We start from the raw sequence: 13,962 nt of genomic DNA, 5'->3' as shown, positions 1-13,962 counted from the left end.
AGTGCCTGGCACCAGCTGCCAATTACCCTTGAACAAAGCAGGGTCATAACGTGTGGCAAGGGCGAGACACCCACCGTCCTCATGCAGGGGTCAGTGGAACGCCCACCCACAGCACAGAACCCCCCTCCTCAGAAGGCACTACTGCTGGTGCCAACCTGTGCCTCACACCACGGCTCGCTGGGAGAGCTACCCAGGTTTCCCAGCAGCCCTGGCACCTGCACTCACCGCCCTGCCCCTTGCTAGTGGAACGGAGACAGGACAGGAAGTCCCACTCCCACAGCCCATGGGACTTGCTGGGCTGAGGGCATCACCATAACATCCCAGTGTGGACAGTGCCTGTGGCGGGCGGGGCCTTGAAATCACCTACACATTAGATACAAACCCCTCTGTCCCGGCAGCGAAATCCTCTGCACTCTGCCCCATGCACACAGCTGTGGGCACGGCCCACTCTCTTGGAGGGGTGGAGCAGGTCTCAGGACGCCTGGGTTCGACCCCAGGGCAGCCTCCCCCGCCGCAGGTTTGTTTGCAAAGCACCCTGTGCTCCCAGGGTGGCAGCCCAAGGGTGGAGACGGAGGAAGGCCTGCGCTGGGGCAGTGCCAGGACAGACGGGCGAGACCTGTGCCCACGTGGCGGCGAAGCAGGAGCCAGACGGGGCAGAGGCTTCCTATGTTTATTGGGGGTCAATACAGACTGGCGCACAGGGCTGGAATAACTTAAAAATGTCCCAAGGCTCTGGCTTGGTACTCTACACAACCCTAGGGGACTCCGGGGCTATTTACAGGGGCTGTACAAGAGGGGAGGGCCCGGCCCGGGGTAGGGGGAGACCCACCAGGGCTTTCCCGGGAGCTGCCCGTTGCGTTGCTCTGCTCTTTAAAAAATGGGGCAGGGGTGTCAACAGGCCCTAGCGGGGACCCCCCCCACCCAGCCAGGACACCCCCCATTGCCAGAATGCCTGCCACTTAGACGCACCCTCCAGCCCCATGGCCAGGACCCCTGCTGCCTTGCTTACAACCTCCTTTATTCCACCCAGCCTCCAGCCCCTCCACCGCAGCAGGGCATGAGGCCAGGCTGACCCCCTCCCCCCAGCCCTGGGCACGCGTGGGCAGCTCGTGCCCATCCAAGGGAGGTGCAGCCGTGCCAGGCCCCAGGTTGTACCAGCTCCGGTGAGGCCATGACCCACCTGGGGCCCTGCTCCCCCCATGGGGCCAAGGGGGCTGAACCCCGAGCAGCACTGAGGCCCCCTGGAGGTCTAGCCTCCCCAGGGGCTGCCTGCAGGGCCCCTCTCACCCACTGGCCCTGAGCTGAGGCAGCCAAGCAAGGGGGAGGGAGGGAGGGCTGGGGTCAGAGCTGCCCCCAGGGAGGGGGCACAGTCCCTCGTGCTGCCCTGGGGGGGCTGCTGGGCAACAGGGGCAAGCACTGGGGTAGCCATGGGCACCGGGGCACTTGCCCCATGGCTCCCAGCTCCATCACCCCTGCCCACGAGCTCAATCAACACTGTCCTACCCCCACCCAAGGAGCATCCGGGGCCCGAGTCACTGCCATGGCCTAGGCTGGGACCACCCCCGAGGACCCAGCACTCGCCGTGGCACCTGCTCCGCACTGCTGTGCCTAGAGGGGGTTCCCCCTTGTCCCTGTGCTGGGGAGACTTGTGACCTCTCGGCCACCCAGGGAGATGGGGCTCCCCTCTGGCCCAGAGCTGGAGGTGGATGAAACTGTGGGCCCGTTGGCTACACTGCTGTCCCGAGCGCCTAGCTTCTCACTCTGGCCCCACTGCATCGCCCCCAACCCAGAGCCCCCTGCCCTGCCCTCACCCCACAGTGGCCTGTCAATCCTGGAGTGCCCCCCTGTATCCTGAGCCCCCCACGCCCCAGAGCGTCCCACCCTGCCTCTCCCAGAGGGCCCTGCCACTGTTATCACCCCACCATCTGCCAAGGTTGGGAATGCCTCCCCTACACTGGGGCCAGTGGCTCAGTGACACCCCACAATTGGCCTGGGGAGTCCCCTCCTGCGCTAGGCTGGGCATGCCCCACTGGCCCCAGCCCAGCAGAGCCAGGCCCAGCCCCTCGCCCCAGAGGGGAACAGGGCCTGGGGCCCGTGCTCTCCCTGTGAGCCCCTATGAGCAGCAGGGCAGGCCCCAGGCCTAGGCCCAGCAGAGGAGAGGCCGGGTTCACAGGCCAGAGAGGTCAGGGGCATTTCCCCTACAGGCCGAGCTGCTGGCCAGATCCGTCCCAGGGCTGCACTGGCTCCAGGCCAGGGAGCCTGGGGGGACCCCCCACCCCCAGTGAGGACGGGCAGGGATCTAGAGCTGCAGCTGGCTGGCAATGCTCGTCACCACGGTGCGGAAGGCCAGCGAGGTGCCGGACAGGCGCCGGAAGAGCACGCCGGTGAGGCCAAGGCGCTGCAGCCGGCACACCTCCGCCTCGAAGTGGCAGAAGTGCTCGCTGGCGCTCTTGGCGTGCGTGCAGGACAGGAGGAAGGGCTCCAGCTGGCGGCAGCGGCAGCTGGCCGAGTCCGTGGCCTGGCGCAGGGCAGCCATCATGGCCTCGGGGGGGTGGGTGCTGGTCACCTTCACATTCCAGGTACATCGGAGCAGCCGGGGTTCTGCTTCCTTTTGATTCCAAGGTAAATTGCAACTGTGGGCGGAAGGAGCAGAGGGGGCATCAGCCGGGCGGGAAGGGGGCTGCAGGGGGCCGTGCTGGGTCCCTCGCTGGGGGGCTGGGTCGCGGCCGAGACACCGCTAGGGGTGGAGACATGTGCTGCCAGAGCGCCAGAGCAAGGGGGCAATTGTGTGTGGAGGCCAGGTTCTGGGCAGCCCCAGCGGGATGGGAAGGGACAGGGTGGGACAGGGCTATCCCAGTGGGCTGGGATGGGGCAGGGCAGGGCGGGATAGGGCTGCCCCAGGGGGCAGGTCGGAGTGGGACAGGGCTGCCCCAGCGGGATAGGACAGGGCAGGACAGGGCTGCCCCAGCAGCTGGGGCGGGGTGGGGCGGGATAGGGTGGGACAGGGCTATCCCAGCAGGCAGGTTGGAGTGGGACAGAGCTATCCCAGCAGGCAGGTCGGGGCAGGGCGGGATAGGGCTACCCAGCAGGCTGGGAAGGGGCGGGGCAGGGCGGGGCAGGGAGGACAGGGCTGGGCTGGGCTATCCCAGCAGGCAGGTCGGGGCGGGACAAGGCTGCCCTAGCGGGCTGGGAAGGGGCAGGGCAGGGCGGGGCAGGACAGAGCTGCCCCAGCGGGATAGGACAGGGCAGGACAGGGCTATCCCAGCAGGCAGGTCGGGGCATGGTGGGATAGGGCTGCCCCAGCGGGCAGGGAAGGGGCGGGGCAGGGCAGGGCGGGGCAGGGAGGACAGGGCTGGGCTGGGCTGGGCTGGGCTATCCCAGCAGGCAGGTCGGGGCGGGATAGGGCTGCCCCAGAGGGCTGGGAAGGGACGGGGCGGGGCGGGACAGGGCTATCCCAGCAGGCAGGTCGGGGCGGGACAAGGCTGCCCTAGCGGGCAGGGCGGGGCAGGGCAGGGCTGCCCCAGCAGGCAGGTCGGGGCGGGATAGGGCAGAGCAGCACGTACCTTGTGAGCGCAGGTCCCCCGATTCTCTCAGGTTCGTCTGCGACCCTGTGGCGGGGACAGAGCTGCAGTTAGTGGCAGAGCCGAGGCGCTGTGCTGCACTCGGAGGGAGCAGCGGTGGGTGCTGGGCACGGATAGACAGGGCTGCTCCCGGCCCTCCCCGCAGGCGTATGCCCCCAGCCCCAGCCCCAGGGGGCCACGTGGTTTCCTTTAAGACTGAAGATGTCTCTGGCCTGGCAGGCTGTTGATTCCTCCATAGGGCGGCAGAGTGGGGCAGAGGGGGAATGACAGAGGGCATCCGAGGCTGCTCCGGATGGGGCACGCTGCCCCCCGGGTCCCTCAGCCCTCCGAATGAATCCGCATGCTGGTAGCTAAGCCATGGGCCCAGCCGGGCTCCGCCCCCAGCAGATGGGGCAAGATGGGAGCAACCAGACAGGGAGGGGCAGCATCTCTGCCACTTTGGGGGGGGGGGGCCGGAGCAGGATGCTGCATCACAAACCCCTCTGAGAGCTGCGGAAGGAGACCCCCATTCCCCCCCACTTGCTCGCAGCACTAGGGCCCAGAAGGACCCAGCGTGGGCATCTCACCCCATGCAGCCGGGCATGGGCACCACCAGGGGGCTCAATTCTGGGGCTGCGGGTGCAGCAAGGCCCTGCCCTGGGGGAACCTCTGTGCCCAGGTGCATGGGTCACCCCGCAGGAGCAGGTGGGGACAAGGGGCTTTTGGAGAGGACCCCAAGTATTCTCAGACCCCCACAATGTGAGCCCTAAATGTCTGTATGGTGGCATGGGTAGGGGTCCACACTGCCCTTGGGCACAGGAGCCGCGGCCCGGCCCTGTGGATTGCAGCGCACATACAGCTCCCTGCTGTCCAGCCCAATCCCACCCCACGCCCCGAATACAGTTCCCGGGCACTGGGAGATCCCCCGGCTTTCAGGCTGGGGAAGTCCGCTACAAGACCTGGAATGAGAAAGAAAAGGTACGAAGAGAGAGCACGCGAGGGGGGGACAGAGCGAGGGTGGGGGGACAGAGTGAGGGGGGGGACAGAGCGAAGGGGGAGCGGAAGCAGCGGCACTTACTGATTTTGGCTCCTTGAGGCACAGAGGCGCCAGAGACGCACCTGTTAGAGTTCTGCCGCTTAGACGGGTCAAGAGTGACCCTGAAACAGAGAAGGCCGGAGTGAAGGGGGAGCAGAGAGCTAGAGACCAGAGGCAGGAGGTGCCCATGCCAGGCACACGGCTCACGCAAGGAAACTTGGCACCCAGACCCTGGGGCCCAACCTGGGGGTCCCCACAGCGCCCCCTGCTGGGAGAGGCTGGCACTGGATTTGCTGGGAGCGCCACCACAGCCACTGCCCCCACCTCGCCCCCCCACAGCGCCCCCTGCTGGGAGAGGCTGGCACTGGATTTGCTGGGAGCGCCACCACAGCCACCGCCCCCGCCTCGCCCCCCCCCCAGCGCCCCCCGCTGGAAGAGGCTGGCACTGGATTTGCTGGGAGCCCCCCACAGCCACCACCCCCAGCCTGCCCCCCATAGCGCCTCCTGCCAGGAGAGGCCGGCACTGAATTTGCTGGGAGCTCTACCACAGCGCCCCCTGCTGGGAGAGGCTGGCACTGGATTTGCTGGGAGCTCCCCACAGCCACCACCCCCACCCCGCTCCCCAGAGCCCCCCTGCTGGGAAAGGCGTGGACTAGAGGAGATGGGAGTGTCCCCCTCCACAGCCAGCACCCCGCCCCTTGCCCCACGCCGAGTGCTGGGCCGGGGGCACTCACCTCCGCGTCAGCTTGGAGGTGAGTTTGCTGAAGAGGTTGGAGGTGGCGCGGCTGCGGCTCTGAGGCAGCGGCGTGGCCTCGTGGGACAGCGTGGGGGAGGTGGGCGGCCCGTTCTGCACGGTCCCGCGCCGATCCCGCACCTGACCCCCGTGGAAGGTGCTGCGGATGGTGGTGCCACGCGAGAGGCGGGTGCGGTCTGAGGACGAGGAGGACGTGGCGATGCTGTGGGTGGAGGGCGACGCGGGGGGCACCCGGTTGGTGATGGAGCTGGGGGGAGGGGAGAGAGCCCCATTGTGAGCCTCACATACTGTAGTTCTCCCAACCACCCCCCATGCACCTCTTGCCCCATAACCCCCATGCACCCTCTCCTCCCCACCCCATAACCTCCATGCATCCTCCCCGCCCCACCCTCTATATACCCCCTGCCCCCTCTCTTCCCCGCCCCATGCACCTCCTGACCCACAACCCATCTATCCCCTGCCCCATAACCCCCACACACGCCTCTCCTCCCCACCCCTTATCTATCCCCTGCACCATAACTGCCACATATCCTCTCCTCCCAACCACCCTTCCTGCCCCACAACCCCCATGCACCCTCTCCTCCCAACCACCCTCATGCACCTCCTGCCCCATAAACCCCAGGGACCCTCTCGTCTGCACCCCTTATGTACCCCCTGCCCCATAATTCCCACAGGGTAGGTCGGGGAAGGGGGCCCTGCGAGGGTATCCCGGGATGTGTCATGGCACTGCCCGCGGGGCACTGGGGGCGGGGGGTTGCTGGGGGAAGGGGGTCCTGTGAGGTTAACCCGGGATCTGTCATGGCGCTGCCCGCGGGGCTCCGGAACAGGGCAAGTGGAAAGTGGCCAGGGCGGCCAGGGTCCACGGGAAGGAAGGGGGGGAGGGGGGGGAGTGCCTGCCCCAGCACAGCAGCCCTTCCCCTCCAGGCCAGCCTGCCTTGGGGGAGGGGAGAGCGACCACCTGTGGCCCTGCGCCGGGAGCCTGGAGCTGTGGCAGCCCCATCTCAGAACCTGGTATCCCCCCCTGGGCTCATCCAGCCTGTCATCCGTCCCCTCCCCGCCCAGACCCCTGGGCCCCTTCCCGACAAGCCCCTGTCCCAGCCCGGCTACCTGTTCTCCTTGCCGTTGTGCAGCAGCGAGTGGCGGTCGGTGCCGGGCCGCTCCGTGCACACGTACGTGTTCCTCCGCGTCATTACGCTCGACGGGATGTTGTTCTGCAAGGGACCGCGTGGGGCTGAGTCCCAGATCTGCGGGGCCTACCCGGTGCCCGCTACCCACAGGGGCAGGGACACGGGAGCACCAGCTGGCTGGGAGACAGGCCCTTCCCCTGGGCCACATGCCACTCCCCCGGCACACACCCCTACCACCCATACCCCATGGCACACACCACTCCCTGAGGTACCCTGACCGTCCCCCGGGGGCACACGCCGCTCCCCACAGCACCCTGCCCTGCTACCATCCCCCGGCGGCACCCACCACTCCCCATGGCAAATTGCCCCGCTGCCCATCCCCTGGGGGCACCTGCCACTCCCCATGGCAAATCGTCCCACTGCCCATCCCCTGGGGCACAAACCACCCTGTCACCCGGCCCAGCTGGCCTACCCCTCCTGCCAGCCCCTCTGCCTGTCCCTTTTCCCACCCCCACTGTCCAACCTGGGGCCTTCCCCCTGCCCCTGCACACCCCCTCACCGTGTTGATGGTGCTGTCCTTGCGCCGGTCGGGGATCTCTGATTTGTTGGGGGTTGTTGGCGCTGCTCACCATGGGGCTGGAGGGGGGGATCCCGCGCCCGCTGCTCACCACGCTGCAGCTGGCCTTACGCGAGGGCATCCGCTCCTCCTTCAGCTCTGCCTCCCCGGTGCTCGTGGGGCTCCTCTTGGGGTGCATGGGGACCGGCGAGGGGCCACCTGCGGGCAGGGGATAGCTCTGACATCCTGCCTAGGAGCCTTGGCTGCTGCCCAGACTGGGTAGAGGAGGCAGCAGGCGGGGCTGACTGGCATTGGGGGCTCCACCTTGCTCTCCCGTAGGGTTTTACTCAGTCACAGTCCCCCTGAACTCCCCCCCCCACTGCCCTAACCCCTCCCCTGAACTTCCCACAGCTCCTCACTGCCCTGGCCCCCCATTCCCATCTCCCCACAGCCCCCACACTGCCCTAACCCCTCCCCTGAACTCCCCCACCCACTGCCCTAACCCCTCCCCTGAACTCCCCCACCCACTGCCCTAACCCCTTCCCTGAACTTCCCACAGCTCCTCACTGCCCTGACCCCTTCCCTGAACTCCCCATTCCCATCTCCCCACAGCCCCCACACTGCCCTGACCCCTCCCCTGAACTCCCCCCCCCACTGCCCTAACCCCTCCCCTGAACTTCCCACAGCTCCTCACTGCCCTGACCCCTCCCCTGAACTCCCCCACCCACTGCCCTAACCCCTCCCCTGAACTTCCCACAGCTCCTCACTGCCCTGACCCCCCCTGGCCCCCCCATTCCCATCTCCCCACAGCCCCCACACTGCCCTAACCCCTCCCCTGAACTCCCCCACCCACTGCCCTAACCCCTTCCCTGACCTCCTCACAACTCCTCACTGCCCTGACCCCTCCCTTGAACTCCCCACAGCTCCTCATTGCCCTGACCCCTCCCCTGAACTCCCCATTCCCCTCCCCCAAAACTCCCTCCAGCCCCCCACTGCCCTGACCCCTCCCCCTGAACTCCCTCCAGCCCCCCACTGCCCTGACCCCTCCCCTGAACTCCCTCCAGCCCCCCACTGCCCTGACCCCCCCCAAACTCCCCACTCCCATCCCCCTGAACTCCCTCCAGCCCCCACTGCCCTGACCCCACCCCGAACTCCCCATTCCCCTCCCCCAAAACTCCCTCCAGCCCCCCCACTGCTCTGACCCCTCCCCCTGAACTCCCTCCAGCCCCCCACTGCCCTGACCCCCCCCAAACTCCCCACTCCCATCCCCCTGAACTCCCTCCAGCCCCCACTGCCCTGACCACTCCCCCAAACTCCCCACTCCCATCCCCCTGAACTCCCCACAGCCCCGAGCTCTCCCCTGAACTCCCCACAGCCCTCTGTACCCATTCCCCAGAACCCCCGGGCAGCACCTGGCGCCCAGCTACCCTTTCACCCTGGTGCCCCATGGGGTTCTGCGCAGCAGGTGCCCAGCAGCCCTAAGGATACAGGGGCCCGCTGCTGTGCGCAGGGGCTGAGTGGGGCAGCCTGGCACTCACAGAAGTCACTGTGCCGCCGCTGCCGGTGGTAGGTGGAAGAGCTGCGCTGGCTCTTGCCATGGGAGGACGACTTGCTGGTGCCGTTGGAAACCTCGCTGGGTGCCCGCACCCGGGCCAGGGAGAGGCTGCTGCCTGTGCGTGACTCACTCCCCTCCACCTGCCGAGAGAGGACACCAGTTACCCCCGCCTGGGCAACCCTGCCCTGCACCTAGGCGCTGGCTGGAGTCCAGGTGGGTGGCGCTGGCCAGAGGTGGAAGGTGATCCCAGGGCGCCCCCTAGAGCCAGCTCCTTTGCGCCTGTGGCCAACCCGCCATGCCGTGCTGCCAAGCCAGCGCACACCCAGCACGGAGCGTGCTGCCCAGGCCAGCCAGCGGTCCATGTCAGCCAGGGGAGCCCCTGCCTAACAGGAGCGGGGGCTGCTCCCCTCTCGCCTTTGCACCAGGGCTGGGGCCGGCCCAGTTTGGAGAAGGGAGCCTGAGCCACAGCCCCCTCCAGGAGAGAAACCTGGGGGCCGTGTCCTGTTTGCTGCCTGGTCAGTCACCCCTGGTCTCCTGGGCCCACTCCTGGGCGCTGCTCCCCAAGCCCAGACCCCGCCATGGACTCCCCCGAGTTGCCCTCGGTAACGAAGTGGAAGTTTTCTGTAATGGTTCTATGAAGTTGAGGCATGCCTCAGTTTCCCTCTGTATGTTGCACGGCTGCCCAGTGGCTGCAAAAGGGTTAACAGTGTGCATGTGTGGAGGGGATAGCTGGCTGCCTGGGGGAACGAATTCAGCCATTGAAGAACTGGCTCAACGGTGGGTCCAGCAACACAGAGATCCCGCCAAAGGATGAACCATCCCCAAAGTGCAGCAAGACACCCAGCTGGCAGGCCTGGGAACAAGGGCTCAGGGGCTGGGATACCGGCTGCCTTCTGGAGGAGCTCAGGAGCCCAGACCTGGAGTGCTAAGTGGGATGGGGGAGGGAGCCGTCCCTGCTTGGCTGGCTCCTCAGTCTCGGCCAGGCTGGTCTCTGGCCTAGCCTCGGCCTCTGCCCTGATCCAGGCCGGTCAGAGGCGGGAGCCAGGCGCTAACACATGGCTGCCTTAGAATCATAGAATCATAGAATATCAAGGTTGGATGGGACCTCAAGAGGTCATCTAGTCCAACCCCCTGCTCAAAGCAGGACCAATTCCCAACTAAATCATCCCAGCCAGGGCTTTGTCAAGCCGGGCCTTAAAAACCTCCAAGGAAGGAGACTCCACCACCTCCCTAGGTAACGCATTCCAGTGCTTCACCACCCTCCTAGTGAAATAGTGTTTCCTAATATCCAACCTGGACCTCCCGCACTGCAACTTGAGACCATTGCTCCTTGTTCCGTCATCTGCCACCACTGAGAACAGCCGAGCTCCATCCTCTTTGGAACCCCCCTTCAGGTAGTTGAAGGCTGCTATCAAATCCCCCCTCATTCTTCTCTTCTGGAGACTAAACAATCCCAGTTCCCTCAGCCTCTCCTCGTAAGTCATGTGCTCCAGACCCCTAATCATTTTTGTTGCCCTCCACTGGACTCTTTCCAATTTTTCCACATCCTTCTTGTAGTGTGGGGCCCAAAACTGGACACAGTATTCCTCGATCTGCTGGCAATGCCCCTACTTATACAGCCAAAAATGCCTTTAGCCTTCTTGGCAACAAAGAGCACACTGTTGACTCATATCCAGCTTCTCGTCCACTGTGACCCCTTAGGTCCTTTTTCTGCAGAACTGCTACCTAGCCATTCGGAGTCCTAGTCTGTAGCAGTGCATGGGATTCTTCCGTCCTAAGTGCAGGAATCTGCACTTGTCCCTTGTTGAACCCTTCATCAGGTTTTTTTTGGCCCAATCCTCTAATTTGTCTAGGTCCCTCTGTATCCGATCCCTACCCTCTAGTGTATCTACGCACTCCTCGCCAGTTTAGTGTCATCTGCAAACTTGCTGAGAGTGCAGTCCACACCATCCTCCAGATCATTAATAAAGATATTAAACAAAACCGGCCCCAGGACTGACCCTTGGGGCACTCACGCTTGAAACCGGCTGCCAATTAGACATGGAGCCATTGATCACTACCCCGTTGAGACCTCGACGATCTAGCCAGCTTTTCTATCCACCTTACAGTCCCAGTTCATCCAGCCCCATACTTCTTTAACTTGGCGGCAAAGAATACTGTGGGAGAGGACCGTATCAAAAGCTTGTGCTAAAGTCAAGGACTAACACATCCACTGCTTTCCCCCTCATCCACAGAGCCAGTTATCTTGCTCTGCCAGAGGCTCTGTGACACTCCTGGGAGCATCATGCAGCAGTGGAAGGGGACGGTGCATGACAGGGGGTCACTCCCCAGAGACTGATCACAGACTGGTGAACAGACCAGCCCCTGTGACTCCGTGACACCCCTCCCACGCCAGCCCCCAGCCACCCCTCTGGCCCTGCAGCCAAGATCTGGCTGCAGGGCGTGGAGCTGGCAGCTGTCCCCGTGTGGTTGCTGCGCCCTTCCCAGTTTCGGAATCGCTGGCACATTTCAACCCTGCCTTCAAAATACCATCACAGAGGCTCAAACTAGTATGTATACTCTGCCCCACGCCCCCAATCGGGAAGTGGACCAAAACATGCCCCCATGGTTAACCCAGCAGAATAATAGTAGAATGGTTAGAGACAAGAAAGACATCTTTAAAAATCCTACTGAGGGGAAACAGAAAGGAGCCTAAACTCTGGCGAGGCAAGTGTAAAAGTGTAACTGGGAAGGCCAAAAAACGAATTTGAAGAGCATCTAGCAAAAAACACAAACAGCCAAAAAATAAACGTCAAACACATCAGAAGCAGGAAACCTGGCAAACAATCCGTGGGGGTCGCGTGGACAATGGAGGGACTAAAGGAGTGCTTGGGGAAGACAAGGCCGTTGTGCAGAAGCTAAATGAATTCTTTGCATCAGTCTTCACTGCAGAGGATGTGAGGGGAGATTCCCACCCCCTGAGCCATTCTTTTTAGGTGGACAGATCTGAGGAACTGTCCCAGATTGAGATGTCGATAGAGGAGGGTTGGGGACAAATTGATCAACTAAACAGTAATAAGTCACCAGGGCCAGATGGTATCACCCAAGAGTTCTGAAGGAACTCAAATATGAAATCGCAGAACTGCCACAAGGTTACTTACCAGTAACTGGAGGTTCTTTGAGATGTGGGGTCCCTATCTGTATTCCACTGAGGATTAGACGCATGCGCCATGTGTCCGAGCCAGAGATTTGGAAGTAGTAGCATCTGTCGGTCCGCGCATGTGCCCTTGCTCCGCCTCATGGTTTGGTCTGAGGCGATAAAGGGCAGGGTGGACTGACTGCGCCCTCAGTTCCTTCTCTCCACTGCAAGTCGCACAGATCCGCAGCAGAGGGGAAGGAGCGTGGGACTGGAATTCAAATAGGGACCACACATCTTGAAGGAAAGAGAAGGTTCGTACCGAGCTCCACGGGGCCACCCCACATGTCTGTAAGCGGCACGTCGTGAAACGTGGCCGTAGCCGATGCTTGTGCTCTTGTGGAATAGGCTTGCATCTCAAGGGGCAGAGACAGTCCTGACAACCAATAGCAGAGCGTAATGTGCGCCGAAACCCACTTAGAGATCCTCTGTGTGGAGATCGCCTGCCCCTTAATCCAGTCAGCTATCACCATAAACAGTCTAGGGGACTTGCCAAACGGTCGAGGAGTGAAGGTGTTGCTCCTCTGCTGAGGTGCGAGGTTTCGGAAAGAAGGCAGGTACGCGTATGGGTTGGTTGACATGAAAATAGGATACAACCTTTGGCAGAAACATGGGGTGCAGACGCAGAGAAACCCTGTCCTTATGGAACGTGGGATCCACTGTCATGGCCCCCAGTCTCACGGAAGTAATAACTACCAGGAAGGCGGCCTTCATGGAAAGGAGAGACAGAGAGCAGGAGTCCAGAGGTTCAAAGGGTGATTATCAATGTCGTGAGGACAAGGTTGAGGTCCCATTGGGAGCGACGAGTTGAATGGGCAGGTAAGTCCATAGGAGGCGCTTCCAAGACCTGCTAGTCAAGGGGCGCATAAAGACAGAGTGCCCCTCCACAGGGGATGGAAGGCATGGATAGCGGCTACATGCACCTTGATGGAGTTGAGTGCGAGTCCTGACGCCTTCAGGGACAGAGGGCAGTCCAGAAGAAGGGGAATGTCCATGTTCTCAGGGGAAAGACCTCTTCTGCCGGGCCCTTGAGGGGAAATGCTTCCACTTGGCCCGATAGGAGCCTTGTGGCCTCTTTCCTGCTACTAGAGAGGATGTCTTGCCCTGCCAACAATCAGTCCCATTCTAGCGAAGATGCTCACCCGAAACCCAAGCTTTTAGGGGGAACATCTGTGGAACGGGATGCCTGATCCTGCCTCTATGTTGTGCGAGCAGCTCTGGGAACATTGGCAGTGGAAGCGGGGGACACACTGACATGTGGAGAAGGAGAGAAACCAGAACTGGTGAGGCCAGAACAGAGCGAGCGGAATGACTGTGGTCCTCTCCTGTCCGATCTTGTGTAGAACATGTGGCAGGAGCAGTAGGGAAGAAAAGGTATAATTGATCTGGTCTGACCAGTGGATGACTAGGGCATTGCCTTGGGAGGTACTGGGTGCCTTGCTGTTGGCATGGGAGGCGAAGAGGACTCCATGCCTTCCATCCCCTGTGGAGGTGGTTGGAGTCTCCCCGCAAGTAGAAATGTGGGCAACCACGGTGTCGTGGAGCGCCCGTGAATTGCCTGCTTAGAGAGTCTGAAATCACGGTCTGAGTCCCGGGGAGAGAGGCTGCCGACAACAGGATCTCGTGGGCGATGCACCAAGGCCACAGACAAACCGCTTCCGCGCAGAGCGCTGGTGACTGCGTGCCCCTTGCTTGTTGATGTAATTAATGGTGGTGGGGATGAGAACATAACGGGAGTGAATGGATGGAGAAATGCGCGGCACGCCCTCCGCACTGCCCAAAGCTCCAGCATGCTGATGTGCATTCTCGATTCCCGAGGGATCCAAGTCCCTTTGTCACGTGCTCGTCATGAGCAAGGCACTAACGGCTCTATTGCGGGGGAAAGGGAGGGTACTGCCACTGAGCCGGTGGAAACCGGATTGTCATAGCAACGTTACAGGAGGGGTGGACCCTGCGCTCCGTCTGCGTCCTGTGACGTTCATTGTCTGCACCACGCACCACAGCCTCTGGGATAGGGGTGAGCTGGGCTCTGCTTGCCCTGTGCATTGGGGCGCTGCACTGTCAGACACCCCTACGAGGGGGACGCTGCCTGGTGGCACTGGGGTCCCCTACCCAGATCTCCCAGACCTGAAGCAGCGCTGTGCCCCGTGCAGGGTGCCCCAGCCTTGGGGGCTAAGCCCTGGTTCTCCTATGGGCAGG

General features: G+C 63.0%; 1 protein-coding gene across 1 annotated transcript in view; it reads right to left on the bottom strand.

Moving 5' to 3' along the window:
- Positions 1-656: 656 nt before the first annotated feature.
- The window catches only part of MARK4 (microtubule affinity regulating kinase 4), a 53,667-nt gene continuing 40,361 nt past the window's right edge, over positions 657-13,962 (bottom strand). The window contains 7 exon segments of the mRNA XM_065570689.1: positions 657-2,633; positions 3,564-3,608; positions 5,331-5,597; positions 6,458-6,561; positions 7,037-7,087; positions 7,089-7,252; positions 8,572-8,728. Of these exon segments, the coding sequence (XP_065426761.1) occupies positions 2,300-2,633; positions 3,564-3,608; positions 5,331-5,597; positions 6,458-6,561; positions 7,037-7,087; positions 7,089-7,252; positions 8,572-8,728 (1,122 nt within the window). The 3' untranslated portion in view covers positions 657-2,299.

This window comes from Chrysemys picta, chromosome 17 (assembly GCF_011386835.1).
Source record: "Chrysemys picta bellii isolate R12L10 chromosome 17, ASM1138683v2, whole genome shotgun sequence".
NCBI classification, from domain to species: domain Eukaryota; kingdom Metazoa; phylum Chordata; order Testudines; family Emydidae; genus Chrysemys; species Chrysemys picta.
This window is presented reverse-complemented; position numbering and strand designations above follow the sequence as displayed.